Raw genomic sequence first — 25,698 nt, 5'->3', positions numbered from 1 at the left:
AGCTACTGCGTTGCTAACGTTCTGGTTGTAATTCCAGAAAAAAAAAAGTCCAGTTTAATCACATCGTTTATGATTTAACACTTATACTGTAGACCTCTACATCTGTACAGTCATGCAGCTAGCCAATCATATTGCAGTAGTGCCATGCACAAAATCATGCAGATACAGGCCAGAAGCTTCAGTGAATTTTCATATCGGAAACCAGAATAGAGAAAAAATGCAATCCGCATGACTTTGACCGTGATGATAATGGCCAGACAGGTTTGAGCTCGTAGGAAGACCACGGTAACTCAAATAAGCACTCTTTACAACTGTAGTGACCCAGAAAAGCATCTCTGAGCACAGAATGCATCAAAGCTTGAAGTGGATGGAATAAATCAGCAGAAGACCACATCAGGCTCTGCTCCGGTCAGCCAAGAGCAGAAAGCTGAGGCTGCAGTAGGCACTGGCTCACCAAAGCTGGGCAGTTGAAGACTGGAAAAACAGCCTGATCTGATGAAACATGATTTCTGCTGAGGCACACAGATAATAGGGTCTGAATTTGGTGCCAGCAGCTAGGGCTGTGCGATATGGGGGGAAAAAAATGAACATCCCGATACATTTTCTCCATTTCACGATATATGATATATATATTGATACATTTAAATCTCCTCTAAAGGACCCCATGAAATCTAACTTTTACTCTTTACTGTTTTCACTACAATCCCTGCAGATTAAATAACATTCTTGGTTAACTTTACAGGTGGTTTTCAACAACACATTTTAAATTTTCATGTTAGTGATTAATCACAATTGAGTTGAAATAAGGCTATTTTTATTCAACAAAGATGTGGCACAAACTGCAAAAACAATCTTGAAAATTGCAACAAAGGGGCAACACAGTACAGAGCTGCTCAGAGCTCAAATCGATAATCCATGTCCTCCTCGCGATATAAAAAAGAAATGCCAGATGACTGACCCCTTAGTAGTTCTTTTAGGAACCAATTCGTCCGTTTCCATTTTTAATTTGTCGCTGAAATTGACAGAGCTTACACGGTAGCCTATGCAACACCAGTGATTGCACAAACTGAGTCAGCGCTGAAAACCGAAACTAGAAAATCTTCCCGCAAGTTCCTTTCAGCACCTAGATGTCGCCCGGGATTGGTTGGCGAGTGTGTGACTTTTTTTTTTTTTTTTTTAACCCTTAGGCAGCCTCTCATGTTACTGCCTGAGGGACAGGGAGAAAACCACCGGAAAATGTTTTAAACAAACACGAAACAAACGCAAGTCGGCAGATGACCATAAAATACTCGATAGTTACGATATAATAATTTTATGTATCTCTCTCAGAATTTTCGGAGATGTATCGAGTATATTTGATATATCGCACAGCCCTACCAGTAGCATGACTCCATGGAACTAACCTGCCTTTTTAACATTCCAGGCTGGTGGAGATGGTGTGAGGGAATGTTTTCTTGGCACACACTGAGCCCTATAATATCACTTAACCATTGTTTGAATGCCACAACCTATTTGAGTATTGTTGTTGACCATGTGTGTCAGTTCATGTCCACAATTTGCCCATCTTCAAATGCCTGCTTCCAGCACCATGTCACGAAGCAAAATGCATCTCAAGCTGGTTTTATGAATACGAGAAAGGGTTCATTGTTCTTCAGTGGCCTTCCCAGTCAGCAGATCTGAATCTAGTAGAGCACCTTTGGGATGTCCATCCATCCATTTTCTGTAGCCGCTTATCCTGTCCTACAGGGTCGCAGGCAAGCTGGAGCCTATCCCAGCTGACTATGGGCGAGAGGCGGGATACACCCTGGACAAGTCGCCAGGTTATCGCAGGGCTGACACATAGATACAGACAACCATTCACATTCACACCTACGGTCAATTTAGAGTCACCAGTTAACCTAACCTGCATGCCTTTGGACTGTGGGGGAAACCGGAGCACTCTGAGGAAACCCATGCAGACACAGGGAGAACATGCAATCTCCACACAGAAAGGCCCTCACCGGCCGCTGGGCTCGAACCCTGGACCTTCTTGCTGTGAGGCGACAGTGCTAACCACTACACTGCCATGCCGCCCCCTTTGGGGTGTTTCAAGTTTATTTTTTGTATAGCGCTTTTAACAACAGACATTGTCACAAAGCAGCTTTAATTTTATCCCTGATCAGCAAGCCTGTGGCGACGGATGTGGTGGAATGGGAGATTCTCAGCATAAATATGCAGTTGAGCATGTGAGCATGGACCAGAATCTCAGGGAAATCCAAGGCATTAAGAGTTGAGGCTGTTCTACGAGCAAGACGGGGGGGTAGTGGGTTGGTTCCAGGAGTGGTCTTCTGCTGTTGTACCCCATACACATTAAGGTTTAACAGGTGTGTTCTGTGATGCTTTTCTGCTCAGCAAGGTTGTAAAGAATGGTCATTTGAGTTACCATAGTCTTCCTGTCAGCTCAAACCAGTCTGCCTGTTCTCCTTTGACCTCTCTCATCAGCAAGTTGAAGTGTTTAACCCTGCAGAATCAGAATCTATTTATTGCAGATGGGTTGTGTTGGTGTACAGCAATCAAGTTATGCCACAGATTCTCAATTGGATTGAGGTCTGGGCTTTGATTAGGCCATTCCAAGACATTTAAAGGGAAACATTTAAACCACTCCAGTGTAGCTTTAGCAGTATGTGTAGGGTCATTGTCCTGCTGGAACATGAACCTTCGTCCCAGTCTCAAACCTCTGGCCGACTCAAACAGGTTTTCCTCCAGAATTGCCCTGCATTTAATGCCATCCATCTTTCCTTCAGTCCTGACCAGCTTTCCTGTCCCTGCAGATGAAAAATATCCCCACAGCATGATGCTGCCACCACCATGTTTCACTGTAGGAATGGTGTTCTCAGGGTGATGGGTTTGCGCCACACATGGCATTTCCCATGATGGCCAAAAAAGATCAGTTTTAGTCTCATTTGATCAGAGAATCATTTTCCATGTGTTTAGAGAGTCGGCCACATGCTGTTGGGCAAACTCCAAACCTGTTTTCTTAAGCAATGGCTTTTTTCTGGCCACTCTTCCATAACACCCCACTCTGCGGAGTGTACGAATTAAAGTGGTCCTATGGACAGATACTTCCATCTCTGCTGTGGATCTTTGCAGCTCCTTCAGTGTTATCTTTGGTGTCTTTGTTGCATCTCTGATTAATGCCCTCCTTGCCCGGTCTGTGAGTTTTGGTGGGCGGCCTTCTCTTGTCAGGTTTGTAGTGGTGCCATATTATTTCCATTTTGCTATAATGGATTTAATGGTGCTCCCTGGGATATCCAAAGGTGGTGGTTTTTTTTTTTTTTTTTTTTAAATAACCCAACCCTGACCTATACTTTTTCACAACTTTTGTCTCTGACCTGTTTCAGGGTTCCCGCGGGTCCTTAAAAAGTCTTTAAATACAACTTTTGGTTTTCAAGGCCTAAAAACGTCTTAAATTGTTTGGAATGACTGGAATTTTCGAAAGGGCGGTATTAAATTTAATATTGGACCGAACGAGTGAAATGTCTCCATCCGGTTTGGGTATTTTTTTAACCGTAATTTTAAAAGTGACCAGCGTACCTTTTGGGGGCAGCATTGGTTCTGTGCATTCCGTAGATCAAGAACTAACGTTAGGCTACTGGAGGAAGTGTGGTGTGGTGGTTGTGAAGAGTGAGAGATACGCAGGTAGCTTACGTGGGCGCTAGAAAGCGTTGATAATTATGGGAAGATGTCTGTTTAACGACAAGTGGTTGGGGGATGACAAATACCTCCAAAATAAGGAGAAGAATCGTTTGCGATAAAAAGCGCTGGATCGCACAAATGTGTTTAAAGACGATAACGCAGCGCTGGGGACACGGCGGACTGGGAAACTGGTTTTTCACAGACACGAGGCGCGCGCGCGCGTGTTAGAGGTCAAGCACTCCGGAGTGAAACGCAGGGGGGTTCGCGCATGCACACGAGTCAGGTGGAAAATGGGACTTGTATGAAATAATAATAATGATTAGCATCATTTTTTTTACATAATTAACATTGTTTATTATACCAAGTTTAATATAAATATATAAACAACCTTTATTTCAAAACTCAAAAAGAACTCCAGAAAATACAGTAATTCTAAATATAGTGAAAATATAAATAATTTGTACAAAAAGTTTTTTAGTTTTATTACTTATTGTCTACAACAGTGTTTTTAATATAATAAGAATAATATTAACCATTAATAATAATTAGTAGTAATAGTAATTATTATTGATTATTAATAATTACTACTTATGAATTAGTGATTTAATAATCCCTAGTACTTATTAATGTTATAAAAATTATTAAAAATTATTACAAATAATTATTAAGTAGTAATTGGTAGAATACAAACAAATACTCATGGATTACAGATCATTTTTTAAATAGTGAATGTTGATATAAAATAACTGTACTACTTCTAATAATAAACAATAATACTAGTAATACTTGTTAATGTTGTTATTATCAGTTCAATTGTTATCAATGTTCACTATTAAAAACAAATTATCTATAATCCATGAATAATTGTATCACTACTACTACTACTAATAATAATAATAATAATAATTACTACTTTTTTAATAATAATTTTAACTAATCTTATAACTCAATTTTATATTTTAATAATCACTACTTATTATTTATTAGTATAATTTAGTAGTTGATAATAATTACTACTTATTATTAAATTACATTTTGATAATCACTGCTTATTAAGTAGTAATTAATAATACTGAATTATAATAATTGCTATTCAATTATTAATTAATATAGCTAATAAGTAGTGATTATTAAAATGTTATTGAGGTCATTTATTTAAATTATTAAAAAGTAGTTATTATTAGGGCGGCATGGTGGTGTAGTGGTTAGCGCTGTCGCCTCACAGCAAGAAGGTCCTGGGTTCGAGCCCCGGGGCCGGCGAGGGCCTCTCTGTGTGGAGTTTGCATGTTCTCCCCGTGTCCGCGTGGGTTTCCTCTGGGTGCTCCGGTTTCCCCCACAGTCCAAAGACATGCAGGTTAGGTTAACTGGTGACTCTAAATTGACCGTAGGTGTGAATGTGAGTGTGAATGGTTGTCTGTGTCTATGTGTCAGCCCTGTGATGACCTGGCGACTTGTCCAGGGTGTACCCTGCCTCTCGCCCATAGTCAGCTGGGATAGGCTCCAGCTTGCCTGCGACCCTGTAGAAGGATAAAGCGGCTAGAGATGATGAGATGAGTTATTATTATTAGTAGTAGTAGTAATACAAACAATTATTCATGGTTATAGATAATTAATGATTATTTTTGAATAATGAACATTGATCTAACAATTGCACTGATGATAATTAGTTTACAGTTATTACAACACATTGATTAATATTGATAATAATGGTTATGGAAGGTGACTTGTTTTTCTGTGTTTAATGTAACGCTCTGATGATTGTATGACTGCATAAACAGGTTTATGCTGTTACCTGCTATAATGCAGAAGATACTCGAGAACTTCCTCAGCCAGCTGTGTACTGTACGACACTCAGACCCCGTCCACACGTAGCCGGGTATCTGCTAAATCGAAGATATTTTTTCTACGTTTTGGCCTGTCATCCACATGAAAACACATCAAAACGAATATTTAAAAAAACTCCGGGCAAAGTGAAGATTTTTGAAAACTCCGTGTATGCCTTTTCGTGTAGACAGAGATAACCGGAGTTTTGCGTTTTAGAACGTCACAATCTGCGCCAAAAAAATGACAACAAATCTGCCCTGACGTCAAACGTGCGACCTTTGTTTACTGCAGAAGCCAGATTAAACATGGACTTAAGCTAGCCGCACACTACGGCGATCCACGCGGTACCGAACCGACCCATTTCAGAGCCGGCTCCCGACAGGGCACGCACATATCCCCCGACTGTTGACGAGTGCAGTCGCGATTGAAGCAACACGTGACAACTTAATAGCTTTGTGATTGGCTATTGGATATAGTTACTGTTAAATCCAACACTTGAAGATGCTACAGGCTGAATTACAAATGACACAACACAGAATATGTAGCACACTATCTAGGCTGCATGAGCTATTATTCCCAACCTTAAAAAGTGCACTTATATAGGGGAGTTAAAGCGATTTGGAATTCAGCCACACAACTTGAGCAGAGTGGCTTTCCAGCCCACTGTGTCTATGGATAAAGCTTCAGTCTATGGAATTACAGTATATACCTGCATTAGGTGCTACCAACACGTATTTCTCGCGCTAGAAATTGTTTAATGATGTCACGTGTTATATGCGAAAGATATGATTGGCTATTGCTAGCGACTCTCGCCGATCAGTCTGGCTCCCGATTAGTTTTTCGAATCGGCTGTGAGATGAGTCGGTACCATCGAAAACTAGTCTTTACGCCTGACTCGCGACTTCAGTTGGCTCGGTACGCTGAAAATCGGCGTAGTGTGCGGCTAGCTAAAGAGTAATGGATCGGAGTAGTGCCTTGAAAGCGTTAATTATTGTGCAGGTGCTATTTACATGTTTAATTTTAGAAGCCCAACTACTGCTCCAAGAGCACAGGCGATGTGATTAGGGGGTAGGATTTGGGGAAATATCCATCTACAAGTTTGGAATGCTTATGAATGTGATTGAAAACGCAGATGTTCGGTTATGTGTGGAAGGGATTTTTTTCGAAGACGAGGTGGTGTGGATAAAACATTTTTATAAACGGGGGGGGGGGGGAAATGTTCGGTTTTAAAAATACCCGGCTACGTGTGTACATGGCATCAGACTGATTTTGCTGTCGGACACAAAATCACATCATCAAAGATAATCTTTGGGGATTGAAATAATGCCGGCTAAGGTTGTTCAGCTGGTTCTACTTGCCGTTTATTGTTTTCGTTTTTGAAATGATTCATGGTGTTTTCTCCAGTAAACCCCAGTCTTCTCCTTGCTGCTACAGTAGTTCTGCAGGCCCAGAACACACGACTTTGCTTCAGCTGTTTGCATGTCTAACAGTTGCCATTGATGCACCCTGTTGTTCACCAATTGTGTGCATTATTCTTAAAGTTAGTAAAAAAAAAAAACTATTGCAGAAAACAGTTTTAAGTTGTCGTATTTATCATTTTCTTTGCCATGGTACAGTCTTAATTTTTCCATTTAGAGGTCTTGAAAAGGTCTTAAGTCTTTTAAATTTGTACTTGAAAAATATGCAGATACCCTGTGTTTTGTAGGTTCTTTGGTTTTCATGTTGCTTGCTTAGTAGTGTTGCAGAGTCAGGGTCCTTCCAGAACAGGTCGATTTATACAGATGTCATGTGACAGATCATGTGACACTTTGATTTGCACACAGGTGGATCTTAATCAACTAATTATGTGACTGATGAAGTGAATTGTTTGGACCAGCTCTTATTTAGGGGTTTCATACGAAAGGGGGTGAATACTTATGTACACTCCAGATTTCTGTTTTTCATCTTAATTATTGTTTGTGTCACAATAAAGCAACCATTTTCACCTTTAAAGTTGTAGGCATGTTGTGTAAATCAAATGGTGCTAATCCTCCAAAGATCCATTTTAATTCTGGCTTGTAATGTGACAAAACAGGACAAACACCAAGGGGGAGGAATAGTTTTGCAAGGGTGTGTTGTTGTTTTTTTTTTTTTTAAATATATATATGAGAGCGCGCCATAGCTACACTGCAGAGTATTAAATATACATCCAGGGAAAACAAATGCCCTGGATGACTCATTCTTGAAATCCAAAAATACTGTATAGCGATACACACTAACACCTCCTGTTAGTCAAGAGCTGGCTGCCATGAGTTCTGCTGCTAAACAATTTTACAACTGCATAACAAAACAAAAACTCTACAACAAGGACAGCTTATTCACTAGCGACCAAATAGGAGAACAGATAAATGGCTGACCTGTTCAGAAAGATAAACTATCACCCCTGAATCCATTTTCCTCCTCTGTTATCATATTGGACTCTTGCTCTCTGACTCCCGTTCAGTTTGTTTACTCTCTCAAGCTAGCATATGGCATACATGTGAACATTTCCTGAAAGTTTCGACCTGACAGAGCTCTGAGAATTACTGTGGCAGGACTGTCATGTTTTATGCGAACGCAGTATAGTATTGGGCGACACAGTGGTGTAGTGGTTAACACTGTCTCCTCACAGCAAGAAGGTTCTGGGTTTGAGTCCAGCAGCTGACTGGGGCCTTTCTGTGTGGAGTTTGCATGTTCTCCCCATGTCTGCATGGGTTTCCTCCAGGTGCTCCGGTTTCCCCCACAGTCCAAAGACATGCAGGCTAGGCTAACACGGGGCAGCCTTGGGCTGATGTGCCCTTGAGCAAGGCACCTGCTCCCTGGGTGCTGTAGCATAGCTGCCCACTGCTCTGGGTATGTGTGGATGCTCCTTGCTCGTGTGTGTGTGTGTGTGCTCTCTGCTTCAGATGGGTTAAATGTAGAGAGGAATTTCACAAGTGTACATGTGATGAATAAAGTTCTTCTATCGCACTTATGTTTGCTTAGCCTGATGTAGCTGAATACTAATTATGCTTATACAGGCATATCTCAAACAATTAGAATATTGTGAAAAAGTTAATTTTTTCATAATTTAATTCAAAAAGTTAAATTTTCATATATTCTATATTCATTACACGTTAAGTGAAATGTTTTAATTTTGGTGATTACAGCTTATAGCTAATGAAAATCAGAAACCCGGTATCTCAAATTATTAGAAAATTTCCTGAGATCAATCAAAAAAGGATTTACAATAAAGAAATGTCCAACTTCTGAAAAGTATGCTCATTTATACACTCAGTACTTGGTTGGGGCTCCTTTACCACAAATTACTGCATCAATGTGGCGTGGCATGGAGGCGATCAGTCTGTGGCACTGTTGAGGTGTTACTGAAGCCCAGGTTGCTTTAATAGCGACCTTCAGCTCGTCTGTATTTTTGGGTCAGGTGTTTCTCATCTCCCTCTTGACAATACCTCATAGATTCTCTCTGGGGTTCAGGTCAGGCAAGTTGGCTGGCCAATCGAGCACAGTAATATCATGGTCAGTAAACCATTTGGTCGTAGTTTTGGGACTGGGCAGGTGCTACATCCTGCTGGAAAAGGAAATTGGTATCTCCATAAAGCTTGTCAGCAAATGAAACATGAAGTGCTCTAAAATCTTCTGGAAGATGCTGCATAGACTTTGGACTCGATAAAACGCAGTGCGCAGTGAACCAACGCCAGCAGATGACATGGCACCCCAAATCATCACAGACTGTGGAAACTTCACACTGAACTTCAAACATCTTGGATTCTGTGCCTCTCCACTCTTCCTTCAGACTCTCGGACCTTGATTTCCAAATGAAATGCAAAATTTGCTTTCATCTGAAAAGAGGACTTTGGACCACTGAGCAACAGTCCATTTCTTTCTCTCCTTAGCCCAGATAAGACACTTCTGACGTTGTCTCTGGTTCAGGAGTGGCTTGATATTAGGAATGCAACAGTTGTAGCCCCTTTCCTGAAAAAGTCTGTGTGTGGTGGCTCTTGATGCACTGACACCAGCCTCCGTCCACTCCTTTTGAAGCTCTCAAGTTCTTGAATCGACTTTTTTTGATGATCCTCTCAAGGCTGTGGTCACCCCTGTTGCTTGTGCACCTTTTCCAGCCAGCCTTTTCAGCAGTGACCTTCTGTGGCTTCCCCTCCTTGTGTAGGGTGTCAGTCAGTGCGTTTACATGCACATAGAGAAAATCGAATTTCTGCCGTAGCTCGACTGAAATCGAAGTTCTAAATGCCATGGAAACACCTTAGCTCGGCTGAAATCGAACCGAACTGGATTTCTCGTAATCGAGCTACGCGACCTAGATTATGCGATTTGTAGCCGAGCTACTTAGTGCATGTAAACCCTATCGAGCTACATAGTCGAGCTACTTACTTCAGCACTGCCCCTTCCGGGAGTGACGAGACCACAAGCGGGAAACACAACAGCCTCGGTCGGCATGACAACAGTAGTAGTAGCGAGCAGCAGAAGAGGTCAGGAGGAACAACATCTCTCAATGTTGCTGTCCTCGTCGTCGTTCTTTTTGTGAACACGGAACTGATAACTTTGTTTATACTCGTGAATAGCTCTTCTTCATGACGACAACCGGACGTGTACCAACACGATGGGGCGTGTAGCGCCACCTGTGACTCGGGTGTACAATGTACCTCACACAATAGCTCGATTTCCTTGTGTGGATGTAGGATTGGATTTCTCTGGCACCCTTGCTGGGACCCTTAGCTCGATTACCGATAGTAGCTCGATTTGGATGTGCATGTAAACGCACTGACTGACTGTCTTCTGGACAACTGTCAAGTCAGCAGTCTTCCCCATGATCATACTGAACTAGACTGAGAGATGCACAGTATTTATTCTGTTTGAATAGCAATTTACTCAAACTCGAAACGAAATATTCTGATATTTTGAGGGATTTTTTTTTTGCACTGTAGGTCATAATTATCACAAAATAGAAAAATTATTGAAACATTTTAGTTTACATGTCATGAGTCTAGAATATTAGTTTCACTTTCTTAAATATCTGATAGAAAATATTGAACTATTTCACAATATTCTAATTTTTTAGATGCACCTGTACTGCTAATTAACAGTTAAGTGGCAGAAATAAAACTTTTATGTAATTCCAATTCTTTACTGCTTTTAATGAGGTTGATATTTGGGCTACTTAACAAGGTTTTTGTTTACCATGCTAATAAAACATCGATATTTGAGCACTTGGGTCACAAATGTCTATGACGGGCATTGCATCCTGTGTGCACTTGTACTTGGCTTTTCACGTTTAATCAGATCGTGCGAGACAGATACCACATTTGAACGGAACTGTGGTATCAGTCAGTCAGTGCGTTTACATGCACATAGAGAGAATCGAATTTCTGGCGTTGCTCGACTGAAATCGAAGTTCAAAATGCCATGTATACACCTTAATTTGGCTGAAATTGAACCGAACTTGATTTCTCGGAATCGAGCTACACGACCTAGATTATGCAATTTCTGCCGAGCTACTTGGTGCATGTAAACCCTATTGAGCTACGTATTCGAGTTACTTACTTCAGCACTGCCCCTTCCGGGAGTGACAAGACCACAAGCGGGAAACACAACAGCCTCGGTCGGCATGACAACGGCATGAATCTTTTCTTTTTGTGACATTGTTTGCACTGTTAAAATTTAGCTCACTTACTGTATCACCAAATACATCTGTACAGCTGTTGCATAGCTGTGAATTGTGTACATAAACAAGTCATTGTATATATATGTGTGTGTGTGTGTGTGTATATATATATATATATATATATATATATATATATATATATATATATATGTGTGTATGTGTATATATATAATATGTATGTATGTATGTCCAACATCTGAAGAATATCAATAAAAACAAAACAATTGAACTTTTTTGTGTGTTTATTAAGACACCCAACGATGGCTGTCTCATCGGCAAACTTCTGAATGTGACACCGCTCCGAATTGTAGCAAAAGTCCGTGGTGTACAGGGTGAAGAGAAGAGGGGCCAGCACCGTGCCCTGGGGTGCTCCGGTGCTGCTAATTACAGTGTCAGACGTGATGTCCTTCAGCCTGACTTACTGTGGCCTGTCAGTGAGGTAGTTGGAGATCCAGGTGACCAGGCAGGGGTCCACTCGCATCCTGTTCAGTTTGTCCTGAAGCAGTAGGGGCTGGATGGTGTTGAAGGCACTCGAGAAGTCCAAGAAGAGGATCCTCACTGTGCCATTTCCCTTATCCAGATGCGAGTGGGCTCGGTGTAGCAGGTAGAGGACGGCGTCTTCCACACCGACACCTGCCCGGTACGCAAACTGCAGACAGTCCTGGGCATGTTGTACCTGGGGTCTGAGGAAGCTGAGGAAGAGCCGCTCCAACGTCTTCATCAGATGTGAAGTGAGTGCCACCAGTCGAAAGTCGTTCAGCTCGCTGGGCCGATTCTTTTTGCGAACTGGAACGATACATGATGTCTTCTAGAGGGTTGGCAGTCTCCCTAGCTGCAGGCTGAGGTTGAAGATGCATTGGAGTAGTTCACCCAGTTCAGCAGCACAGGTCTTCAGTAGTCGTGGACACACCTTGTCCGGGCCTGCTGCTTTCCTGGGGTGAAGTTTCCTCAGTTGACCTCTGACCTGGTCTGCAGTAATACATAGAGGAGTCTGTGTTGAGGAGGGGGCTGCTGTGATGACTGTGGGGAGGTGTGTTGAGGGAAGAAGGAGAGATGGCTGCAGTGAGGGAGAGGGTGGGGGGGACGTGGGCTGGTTGAACCAATTGGAGAAGTCATTCAACTCGTTCGCCCTCTTCACTGTCCCCTCAACGACTCTGGTCGTTTTGTATTGTGGCCTGTGATGGTTTTCACACCTTCCCAGACCTCACTCATGCTGTTCTCCTTCAGCTTCTGCTCCACCTCCACCTTTCTCCTGTAGCTGTCCTTAGTTTCCCTCATGCAGCGTTTCACCTCCTGCTGTGCTGCTTTCATCGCCTCCCTATCCCTGCTCCTGAAGGTGGCCTTCTTCCTGTTGAGGACAGCTTTGACTTCCTGTGTTACCCATGGCTTGTTATTAGGGTAACACCGTACAGTCTTAGCGGGGGAGACCATGTCTGCACAGAAGTTGAGGTAATCTGTCAGACAGTGTGTCAGCCCCTCTATGTCCTCACAGTGTGGGCTAAGCAGCACATCCCAGTCCGTGATGTCATAGCAGTCTTTGAGGGCATCTTCCATTTCAGGGGACCACCTCCTGATGGAGCTAGTTGTTGCAGGCTGCCTTTGAACCAGGGGGGTGTACTTTTGGCTGTAGAAGAACCAGGTTGTGGTCAGACTTCCCTAGTGGGGGGAGGGGTGTGACTCTGTATGCATCCCTCACATTAGCATACAGCAAGTCAATTGTCCTTTTGTTCCTTGTTGGACAATCCACAGCCTGGTGAAAAGCAGCCAAAGTAGAGTCCAAAGTAGCATGATTAAAGTCCCCAGAAATGATGATAAATGCCTCAGGGTGCTGTCTGCAGCCTTGCTGTGACAGAGTGAATCCTCTCACATGCAGCAGCTGCATCTGCCTTCGGAGGGATGTAAACACAGATGGTGATCACATGACAACTCCCTCGGGAGATAATATGGCCGCAGGCTAACAGCCAGCAGCTCCAAGTCCGGGCAACATAAAACTGTCTTTACAGAGATGTGTCCCGGGTTACACCAGCGGTTGTTAACATAAACGATGAGTCCCCCACCTTTGCTTTTCCCGCATGTGTTAGTGTCTCTGTCGGCTCTCACAGCAGTGAATCCCCGCAGGTCCACGTTAGCATCCGGTACAAGGTGTGTTAGCCATGTCTCCATAAAAATAAATAAGCTGCTCTCCCGGTAAATCCGCTGGTTGTTCAGAGCAGAAAGCTCGTCGACTTTATTCGGCAGCGAGTTCACATTCCCCATGATAACGGAGGGAATGGATGGTTTGTAGCGCCGCCGGTTGTCCGCTAGCCTAGCCTTTAGCTTAGCTCCGGCTTTGTAGCCCCTGGGTTTCCTCCTCAGCTTTGCCGGGATGGGGTGTCGTATCCTGGCTCGTCCCATTGGTTTCAGGGCCATCAGCTCCTCTTGAATAAGCGAGAAAACTGGCTCCTGGTTGCGTGTTAAAGTTAAATATATCCATGTTATATAGTTAACCTCCTAGGGCTTAGCGGTCACATGCGTGGACAGCACTTTTTAGAAATTCGGAACAAGAATCCACATATGTGGACATACTTTTTCTCTAAAAGTACATCTTATCAAAAGATGATGCTTAGTTTTTATTCTAATCAGGTTCTAATAAGCCCAAATAGCAAAGAGAAATAAAAAATGCATGTAAAAAAAACAGCTTGGGCCTTAGGAGGTTAAACACACTGTCCTCGTAAGAAGAGCAAAAATGTTTAAAAAAAAAAAAGGTGGAAGAAAAGAGGTTTAAAGAGCTAAAAATCTGGTGACTGAGAAGGCCACTCCAGGACGTTCCAGGATCTTTTTCTCAACCAAGCTTTGGTTGATTTGGAGGTGTGCTTGGGATCATTGTCTTGCTGGAAAGTCCATTGATCACCAAGGTTTAATTTGTCAACAGAAGGCATCACGTTGTTCTTTAAAATGGCCTGGTATTTCTGGGAATCCATGATGCCAAGTACACGATCAAGATTGCCAGGTCCTGCCCCAGAAAAACAGCCCCACATCATAAATGACCCACCTCCATGCTTGACTACTATGGGGATGGTATTCTTCTGGCCATAAGCCTGGCCTTTCGCACGCCAGACATACCGCTGGTCCATATGTCCAAACAGTTCCAGTTTGGTTTCATCAGTCCATAGAACTGTCTCCCAAAACTCTGTAGTCTTATCCAAATTCCTTCTGACATATTCTACTTGACTATTGATGTTCCTTGTGGTCAAGAGTGGAGTGCGTCTTGGAGTCTGGTCATGAAATCCTTGTTTATTCAGTGCACATCTTATAGTTGCCACTGAAGCACTTGTACCAGCAGAATCTTGCTCTTTGAAAAAACTTTAATTGATAAATCCAGTTAATTGATAAATATGGAAAGTCCGCACTATAATGACAGGCGTACTAACACCTTCTGCGTGCTTCGGCAGCGCATTGATACGGAGCTCAGATATCAGTGCGCTGCTGAAGCGCGCAGAAGGTGTTAGTACGCCTGTCATTATAGTGCGGACTTTCCATAGCATAGAAAATCGCTACGTTTCAATTTGTGTAACTGAACTTGTTTCATATCACTGGTCATATAAACCTATGTAAACAGGAAAAACGCGGAAGAGTTTGGTCGCATCTAACTACAGCCCCAAAAAATACCGTTGGCCATACTGAGCCTAGCTACATTGCTAACAGGAGTGACAGCGCGTCTGACTGCGTCTGACTGACTGGGAGGTCGCGCAAAGCTCGGATAGGTACGGAGCAGCTCGTCTCAATTCAAATAAGAGCACATTTCATTATGGAAGTACGGTGGACTGTTCCTTTAAAATCTTTGGGGGGTTGAATATTTCTGATTACAAGTGTGTGTGTGTCTGTGTGTGAGATGCGAAGAATACAAGAGATTGTTTACATGCAGGGATTGGCCAGTGCTTGCCGGATTTTAATGTAGGTCTCTTGGCAGCCTTGCTGATGATTTCCGTCTTGTCCTTTCTTCGATTTTGGAGGGAGGGATGTCCTGTTCTTGGTAACGTCACTGTGGTACCCCATTTTCTCCACTTGTTGATGATGATCTTCAGTGTTCCATGGTACAGCTAATGTTTTGGAAGTTCTTTTATACCCCTCTCCTGATCAGTAATGTCCAACAGTGAGATCCCATACAAGCTCTTTAGGGACCATGGCTTCAGCAGTTGGATGAAACCAAGATGTCAAGAAAATCCTACAGAAACAGCTGATTTGGGGTTAATCAAAATCACATCATTGAGGACAGGTGTATGATTACTTTTGAACATGATTTTGAATGTGAATGGTTAATTCTGAGCACAGTCACATACTCCATTATAAAAGGGTGCGTATGTTTATGCAACCAGGTTATTGGGGGGGGGTTTCCCCTAAAACATGTTTGATTTTGCTCTGTCACACCGGCATGATTTCTCTTGGTTTCCTTTTTTTACGTAAATAAAACCTGACATTTTAACAGGTGTGTGTAGACCTTTTTATATTTCCTGTAGGTAGTAGAACAACCTAATGGCTACATCAGAAACCTGCGCATTGGTATTTTGATTTAAACAATACCTGCAGCAAAACACTGAAACATCTGCATGGGTTTTTGTGTCTTTTGAACAAAGTCATTTCCTTTGTGGCTTTTCTTTTATTTTCTTGCCCTGTTGTGTACTGTAAAGTACAGTGTTATCAGTAACCCTGGTACCTTAACCTTTTTGGTTAAAGTCAGCCTTCTTTCCAAAATTAATGACTCCGCCATAATCCTAAGCTTGCCTCATGCACCTTCAAGCTAGTGCTTTCTTTTCTACTCATTTGGATAATTCTCATGAAATCAAAGGTATGCTGTGGCAGTACTATATTAAAAGTTTAAAACACGGTTTAACAAAATAAAACTTGTGCACCAAATTAGTTCCCCCTCCCTTAAAGATGTGCACTACCTGGCCAAAAAAGTTGCCATTTTGATTTAAATAAGCAAATAATTAAGAGCCTTTGATTGGATAATTACTGCAGTGATTGTTTCAGCCAGAAACAATTCCTTTAACCCTAACTGATGCAGTGAGTAGCTTCTCATTTCTTAAACACGACGGAAGACGTGTCCGGTGATCGTGGAAAAGGTGCGACTGTGTTTCAGAATCTAATTATTGTCCTGCATCAAGCAAAGAAAACAACTAAGGAGGTTGCTGAAAATACTGGAATTGGGTTAAGAACTGTCTCATGCATTCTTAAAACCTGGAAGGATAGCGGAGAATTGTCAACTTTGCAGAAGAGCTGTGGTCAGGGGGGGAAAACATCCTGACTGGACTGATCTGAGATCATTTAAAAGTTTGAAGTCGAATCATAAAAAATCGACAGTCGAACTCACAGCTGTGTTTAATAGTGAAAGAGCATGTGTATGTATATACTGTATATTTTTAGGAATTGCAATAAATTAATTTCATGCTTGTGTAATGTGAAACCACATTTCTTCTTCATATTGCCAATGTTATTTAATGTTTTTATTTACTTTCCTAGGCATTTCAGCTGGGTCCGACGGAAGCCTCTCAATACTGGGTTTACTGGGTGCCTGCACAGTATGTTGATGCAATCAAAGACACAGTCCTCGGAAAGTGGCAGTATTTTTAACGTGCCTCGTCGATTGACACTGAAGAATTGGGATTTCACAAAACAACAACTTTAACTGGACCCCGCATCATGATTTTGAGGAACTTTAGATTTTTTTTCAAGCATATAAAAACTGAAGGAATTCTGTCGGACAATTTTTTTTCTTGGGTTTTAAGTGCACTAAATGGCATAATCCGATTTTTTTCAACCCGTCTCACCTATTTTTTAAGCAACCCTAAGGATAAATAAAGAATTGTACAGAACTTACAAATACATGTGAAAGAAATAAAATATTATTTAAGGAAAATGATTGATGGACCAGGGAGATTTTTATCTTTGTACAGTTTATTGGTGTACCATCATACAGTTCAATCAAACCAAAGTTCATAACAACTCATTGTACTGGTCATTGTTTAAAAATACTTTGCCATGCAATGATACCACAGTTAAAGTTAACTTAAATAAATTGGTATAAAATAAATTGACTTAAGTCACTTTAAACTCAATGAATACTTTGAAATCTCTGCTATTTAAGAATTAACAATTATTTAACGATGAATTAAGAATTGATGTACAGTACATGTACTGGAGGTAAATGAAAAAATGGAAACACCTATAAAAAGAGAGAGCCTATAAATATCTTTAATTGATTTCTTGCTCAAAAATAGCAATTTAATACATATTCAACTGATTGTTATAATATTAAATGGCATTTTATTACAATTATCATCTAAAATAATGAGACTGATTCATATTAAAAGAACACAAATGCCCAATGCATCAAAAGTGGAGAAGCTACTTGATGAAAAAGTATCGCTATTATCTTAGAAGGATGTACGTGGACACTTCTGAGTGGGCACAATTGGTTGAAGTCCATTAAATCTCCAACTTTCTCCTCTCACGTAAGTGACATTTAACATTGCAATCCACATTGGAAACTTCCAAACCTTTAACTGTCGCATTTTGTGAAGGAAATAAAAATTGCATTTTCAGAAGTAGCAAAAGTTCTACATGTATAACAAATTTGAACTTGGAATTCAGCACATGATACTCATATGGTTATAAAAACATGAAGGTTACTTTAAAGACCAAATTCAGCTCCTGGTTATGAATACAATACACCCCGATTTTGCCAAGGTGTTTCCATTGTTTTGTGAGCGTCCTGTATGTTACCAACTGTGCTATGTACCACTTTCTAAGCCACGATGTTAGATTTGTATCCTTGCCTCTGTGCTTTCATGACAACCTGTGACATTAAGCTGTGCATTCTGTGTTTTGCTGCCTGGCTAGCAACCTCAAATAGGATGTCAGAAAGAAAAGGTTGTTCAATACAACTTAATGCCATATTTTCTCATAAGGAACAGTGACGCTGTTCCCATTCTTTGATTCTTTATACAGCCAGGTCACACTTGTGCAATGTCAATTATGGTGCTAACCAGTAATAAGCATTTTATTATTTTACAATTAAGAGTAAGCAGCTCAACAAAGATATCCTCATGACAGTATTTAATTGAAGCAGTAATGTACGTGGCACAGACAGTGCTGACTCAGTGACGATTTCTGTTCTAACACCGACATGTGCCACTAAAGGCAACTTGACAAATCAGATGGATAAAATGCAGCCTGACTACGACTGATTATGTAAATAAAGAACATGAGTTAATCCAATCTTGTCTTCTGCCATCCAGAATGTATGGATTTGAACAGAAAATAAATTGAAACAAGGTGGTTTTTTTTAACTATAATAAAGTATAACTGATGGAATGACTACATAATCAGTACAGACAATGATCTGAGAGGCAATAAAAACAATTCTCCCCCTTTTACTTACAGCTTTAGTAAAGTTTGCTGGCATTAATGTTTGAATAATTTACCATAGTCTATCCTCATATAACCATCAACAAAACGTCCATGAATGACCAATTGAATGTTCAGGCCATGAAGATGCTATACATCAACCTTCTTTGTTGAAACACAAAATGATGAAGGATAAAACAGCCAGTGTGTGCATGCATGCAGATATCTTCCAGCAAAGTAGTGATGTATGACTCAGTATTTGCAATAAATAGCACCATTATACAGCAATCACTCCCTTTCTCCTTCTCACTCCATGGCAGACTATATGAACATGATATAGAGCTGAAGATGCTTTCCTGCCATTATTTTCTACCTTGGTGTGTCTCTTCTTCTACACTATATGACCATGTGGACACCTGACCATTAGTGTTGTAATCAAGACCAAGACTTTGAGGGGTTCAGACCAAGACAGGGCGAGACCAGTGGGTGTGAAGGGGGTGACAGCCGTTAACAATAATGAAAATTTCAAATTCGCAAGGAGTCATTATTGGTCGTGTTTGAAGCAGGATGTTTTACATCCAATCACAGTAACGATGTTAACAAATAAATCAGGCAATGCACAGGCAATTTAGTGAAATCCCCACAGTTGTGGTCTTGACCAGTCTTGAAAGAAAATCCCGAGTCTTTATGTCCGAGACTTAGACAAGACCGAGTAAAAATGCAGTCAATTACGAGACGAGACCGAGACCTTCAAAAAGTGGTCTTAAGACCAAGATCGTTCTCAAGTACTACAGGACTACTGACCATCACACCCTTATGTGGGCCTTTTACAAACTGTTGTTGAAATTGTTTTTCCTCAAACAAAATTGAAAGCATGCACTTTTCTAGAATGTCCTTGTATGCTATAGGTTTAAGATTTCCCTTCACTGGAACTAAGAAGCCCAAACATGGTCCAGCATGACAGTGCCCCTGTGCACAAAGTGATGTCTATGAAGACGCATTTTGCCAAAGTTGGAATGGAAAAACTCAGTTGTCCTACACAGAGCCCTGACCTCAACCCCAATTGAACACCTTTGGGATAAATTGGAATGCTGACTGCAGTCCAGGCCTCTTCAACCAACATCAGTGCCTGACTTCACCCATGCTTTTGTGGTTTAATAGGCAGAAATTTCCACAGCCATGCAACAAAATATAGTGCAAAGCCTTCCCAGAAGTTGTTTGTAAGGTTAACCTTTGTAAGGTTTCCTTTAGGTTTCCTGTTCCTGTAGAACAGGATAAGCGGCTACAGATAACGGATGGATAAATGGATGTTTAGCTTGGTGGAGAGGGATGACTTGTGTAAAAAAAAAAAAAGTGCAATTGCCAAGCAGTTAGATTTGGTTTTATCCATCCATTATCTGTAGCCGCTTATCCTGTTCTACAGGGTCGCAGGCAAGCTGGAGCCTATCCCAGCTGACTCCGGGCGAAAGGCGGGGTACACCCTGGACAAGTCGCCAGGTCATCACAGGGCTGACACATAGACACAGACAACCATTCACACTCACATTCACACCTACGGTCAATTTAGAGTCACCAGTTAACCTAACCTGCATGTCTTTGGACTGTGGGGGAAACCGGAGCACCCGGAGGAAACCCATGCGGGCACGGGGAGAACATGCAAACTCCGCACAGAAAGGCCCTCGCCGGCCACGAGGCTCGAACCCGGACCTTCTTGCTGTGAGGCGACGGGGCTAACCACTACGCCACCGTGCCACCCTTCTAAAGCATCACTTGTGTTATTTTCTGTGGGTCTCTGTATGTAGACAATATTCAGGCATGAGATTTTTCAGCTAAAAATCTGATTTAAGACTTTTCTTTCATTGTTCTCTCTCATTCTCTCTCATCTCTAGCCGCTTTATCCTGTTCTACAGGGTCGCAGGCAAGCTGGAGCCTATCCCAGCTGACTATGGGCGAAAGGTGTGGTACACCCTGGACAAGATTTTTCAGCTAAAAATCTGATTTAAGACTTCTCTTTCATTGTTGTTATATTACAATTCAAGACAAGAGTATTATTTCAGATTTTTCACTCTGAGCTCTCTCATGCCTGATACATGAATCCCATAACCTATAGTAACTGATAGAACAATATCAACAATTCAAAAACTCTTTAATTGTATAAATTTCAAATGGTTTGCAATTAATTAGGATCCACTGTTTTTATCATTTCAACCACGCATCATACCCTCGTCCAATTGAAAAGGTCATTCATGCACTTTTCTCCCCCATGAGGATTTTGAAAAGTTGGCAAGTACGCAGACATAGAATCCTAATTGGTGCAGGAATCTGTGGGCCTCAATAGGCAGATTAGGCATAAAAGGGAGATTGTACGCCTGAAGATAACCACCCATCCATGGTCAAGGTTATCTTGCTTAGGGCCCAAAATGGCCAGCACAACCTTAGTTTCCAGTGTTGCTTTCACTAGTTGTTGGAATAACCTGACAGCTTCCTCCCCAAGCAGATCTGCTGTTACAAATAGATGGTGAAATTTTGGCTTCCTCAGTCAGGGTTACGTCTGCATGTCTGACACAGTATGTCTGTGCATCTGGTAACATTGCCTAATGAAGCCTTATCGAGCAGTCCAACAAACATCTCTGAATGCATCTCTGGACACATCTCTAGACAATTGTGATGTGAAAAGTTCAAAATGCCAAGACAGATTGAGAGGGTTAGGCACGTTAATGAAGGAACCCAACTCAAGCTAGTCACTGCAATCACAAGCTGTCACGCAGATAGTTCTATAAGGACTGCATGAGGTTCAACATGTGAATAAGGCAAGTAGAAGAAAAGGAAAGTAAAACAATGGTATTTATAGCAAATCTTGAGTCATACTTCACTTTGTGACTTTGTCTCAGCATGTGTGTGTGTGTGTGCAAGAGATACAAGAAGGTAATTATTTTGTCTCTGGAAGGTTGAAATAGAACATGTGAAGAGTTGCAAGATCAAAACTACACAAACAACTCATGGGTAACCTCAGGCTAATCTTCCCCTGAGTCCAACAGCTCCGTGTTCTGAGTTCAGAGAGTGACGGCAAATCAACATGGCTGTGCAAAGCGTCAGAAGTAAACAAAGTAGTATTTTTAACTTTAAATGAGTTACAAGCCTATTGCATACACAAATATTTACTTTAGATCAGCATAGACGTATTCACGCATACACAGAGCTTCAACTTCCAACTTCCAAGGCAAGTCAAGTGCAGCATAACAGTGCTGTATCCCTTGTTGTTTGAATAGATCTGAGTCCAAAAACTATATATATATATATATATATATATATATATATATATATATATATATACCGTTCAAAAGTTTGGGGTCACCCAGACAATTTTGTGTTTCCCATGAAAAGTCACACTTTTATTTCCCACCATAAGTTGTAAAATGAATAGAAAATACAGTCAAGACATTTTTCTGGCCATTTTGAGCATTTAATCGACCCCACAAATGTGATGCTCCGGAAACTCAATCTGCTCAAAGGAAGGTCAGTTTTATAGCTTCTCTAAAGAGCTCAACTGTTTTCAGCTGTGCTAACATGATTGTACAAGGGTTTTCTAATCATCCATTAGCCTTCTGAGGCAATGAGCAAACACACTGTACCATTAGAACACTGGAGTGAGAGTTGCTGGAAATGGGCCTCTATACACCTATGGAGATATTGCACCAAAAACCACACATTTGCAGCTAGAATAGTCATTTACCACATTAGCAATGTATAGAGTGGATTTCTGATTAGTTTAAAGTGATCTTCATTGAAAAGAACAGTGCTTTTCTTTCAAAAATAAGGACATTTCAAAGTGACCCCAAACTTTTGAACGGTGGTATATATCCAAGGTGCGATTTGTCAAAAAAACAGAAGGGGGGATGTTTTTTTTTTTAAAATCATGAAACGTCACAAAATTAAGGTAACAATAGGCTAACAGCTCAATAACATCCGATGATATCAAATGAATAACACTAAATGAAAACAAACACTAAACCAGAGATAGTAAATTCATCTTCCTATCTCTCTGACTAAATACACGAACACTAACACACAACAAAGTTCGCATTGCTTGTCGCGTTGCTGTGATGTCTCTCTCCCTCCGGATTAAATGGACAGTGACTCGAAAATCACTAAAATACATGAATACTAAATGAACAGTTTGCTCTGATGGCGCAGTTCACATTGTGCGCAGCTTTCCGATTTAAACTGTTTTTTTTCTCATCCTTATACTTCCTGTTTCATGGACTGTAACAGATTTGCTTATTTAGTAATTTTAATACATAATTTACTTCGAAATTATAATCAGACACTCCAACGCCCCCCCCTAAAAAAAAAAAATCGGATGTGCGCGATTCAGCCGTGAAAAAGGCGGCATCCGCCAAAAGGCGCGCTGTTTGCATCCCTGCAACGCAAAAATATTGTTATTATCTACAATGTATCTATTTGCTGGGGACATTCGTGAACATCAAAGCTGCCACTTCGGGTCATTTTGAAAGTGAGTGCAATGTAGACCATAGAAAATTGTGTCACAACATGCCTGTCATGTCAACTTTTTTTTTGGTTTGTTTGTTTTATTGACGGGGTTGTCCCCGAGGATTTTTTTTCAGCAGAGATAAAAACCAGAGGGGGGGATGATCCCCACCATCCCCCCCAGAAAATCGCACCCAGTATATATATATATATATATATATATATATATATATATATATATACTCAATTGTCATTCTACTGCTTTCCTTACAATAAGAAAGAGAAGAGGAAATGGCTGTAGTTGATAAGGTAAGTTACAATTCTAGAATGAATGAAGGAAAACAAAGAATTAAGGCCCCTTTTAACCCTTAGTGGTGATCATCTTCATTCAAAGAATGAAGTGATTGTGAAAAGGTGAACAGGTTCCACCATTATCATCTGCTTTTGGGATCTTTTTTTAAGAAGCCAAGAAGCCTTTATTTGTCACATGTGCACTCAAGCACAGACTGAAATTTAACCTCTGCATTTAACCAAAGCAGTGAACACACAAGTGAGCAATAAGCACAGACACTGTAGCTGTGCTACAGTCCCCGGGGAGCAGTTGTGGGTTAGGTGCCATTGCTCAAGGGCACTTCAGCCCAACCTCAGGCCATGGCTGCCCCGTGTTAACCTAACCGCATGTCTTTGAACTGTGAGGGAAACTGGAGCACCCAGAGGAAAGCCATGCAGACACGGGGAGAACATGCAAACTCCACACAGAAAGGCCCCCATCAGCTGCTGGACCCAAACCCAGAACCTTCTTGCTGTGAGGCGACAGTGCTAACCACTACACCACCATATGTTTGGCCCCAGAAATGGCTTTTACATCATGCGTGGCATCAGACTTAACAAGCAGATGCCAGCAGTATGTTTATGGTGGGTGTGACTTGAGCATTCTAGAACATTTAACTAGACACAAATTAAATGAGTACAGAATGAGTGATTAATTTTTTTTATCATTCCCCCAGAAACACTAAAATAACTTTACTCCTTTCGGCTGCTCCAGTTAGGGGTCGCCACAGCAGATCATTTGGATCCGCATATTTAATTTGGCATAGATTTTCCACCAGATGCCCTTCCTGACACAACTCTCCTCGGTCTATCCGGGCTTGGGACTGGCACTAAGCATGCACTAGCTTGTACAATCTCAGTGGCTGGGTATTTTACCGAATCTGCATGTTTTTGAACAGTGGGAAGAAACTCTTGCAGACATACAAACTCCACATAGAAATGCCCCTATAAGCCATGAGGTTTGAACACGGAACCTTCTTGCTGTGAGACGACAGTACTGACTACTGCACCATCATGCTGCCCTGCCGAAACACTGAAATAAAAATTAGAATATTGACAAGACACACAGTCCATAGTCGTGTCTCCCCGTGTATGCGTGGGTTTCCTCCAGGTGCTCCGGTATCCCCCACAGTTCAAAGACATGCGGTTAGGTTAATATGGGATGGCCTTGGGATGAGGTGCCCTTGAGCGAGGCACCTAACTTGCAACTGCTTCCCGTGCGCTGTTAGCATGGCTGCCCACTGATCTGGGTATGTGTGTGTGCTCATTGTTCACGTGTGTGTGTCTCCCCGTGTCTGCATGGGTTTCCTCCAGGTGCTCCAGTTTCCCCCACAGTTCAAAGACATGCAGGTTAGGTTAATATGGGACGGGCTTGGGCTGAGGTGCCCTTGAGCGAGGCACCTAACTCCCAACTGCTCCCCGGGTGCTGTTAGCATGGCTGCCCACTGCTCTGGGTATATGTGCGTGCTCATTGCTCACGTGTGTGCATGTGTGTGTTCACTGCTTCAAATGGGTTAAATGCAGAGAGGAATTTCACAAGCGTGTGATGAATAAAATTGTTCTTCTTCTAATCAGACTGGTTGGAGATGCCAAGAAGGATCTCAACCAATCTGATTAGAAGAGTTTGGGCGGTACGGTGGTGTAAGTGATTAACATGGTCGCCTCACAGCAAGAAGGTTCTGGGTTCGAGCCCAGCGGCCGACGGGGGCCTTTCTGTGTGGAGTTTGCATGTTCTCCCCGTGTCTGCGTGGGTTTCCTGCGGGTGCGCCGGTTTCCCCCACAGTTCAAAGACATGCAGGTTAGGTTAATATGGGACGACCTTGGGCTGAGGTGCCCTTGAGCGAGGCACCTAACTCCCAACTGCTCCCCGGGCGCTGTTAGCATGGCTGCCCACTGCTCTGGGTATATGTGTGTGCTCATTGTTCATGTGTGTGCATGTGTGTGTTCACTGCTTCAGATGGGTTAAATGCAGAGAGGAATTTCACAAGCGTGTGATGAATAAAGTTCCTCTTCTCATACTAGATGTGTACCCATGCTCTGAAGGTGAATGAACGAGTGTCGCTGAATAACCCACTACGTCTGCTGTTAATCAACATGGCCTTTCTGTCTCGCAACCTTACGATGACCGCCCACATACAGTGTCATAATAATGAGATACTGCGTCATAAGTATGACGACTTGCGTCATAATCATGAGAACATTTTCTCAAAATTATGACTTAATACCTCAGACAGTAGCAGCACTGGGCAGCTCCTTCAGTGACCGGCTCCTCCATCTGCGGTGTGTTAAGGAGAGATACA

At 41.8% G+C, this 25,698-nt stretch overlaps 1 protein-coding gene across 2 annotated transcripts in view; it reads left to right on the top strand.

Annotated features, from left to right (window-relative positions):
• Positions 1-18,451, top strand: part of ubfd1 (ubiquitin family domain containing 1) — a 30,670-nt gene extending 12,219 nt beyond the window's left edge. For both annotated transcript variants that reach the window (XM_060943109.1, XM_060943110.1), the window contains exon 7: positions 16,694-18,451. In XM_060943109.1, the coding sequence (XP_060799092.1) occupies positions 16,694-16,804 (111 nt within the window). In that variant the 3' untranslated portion in view covers positions 16,805-18,451. The remainder of the gene's footprint in view (positions 1-16,693) is intronic.
• The last annotated feature ends 7,247 nt before the right edge of the window (positions 18,452-25,698 follow it).

Source organism: Neoarius graeffei, chromosome 16 (genome assembly GCF_027579695.1).
Source record: "Neoarius graeffei isolate fNeoGra1 chromosome 16, fNeoGra1.pri, whole genome shotgun sequence".
NCBI lineage: Eukaryota > Metazoa > Chordata > Actinopteri > Siluriformes > Ariidae > Neoarius > Neoarius graeffei.
The sequence above is the reverse complement of the archived record's forward strand: the minus strand, read 5'-3'. Positions and strand labels throughout refer to the sequence as shown.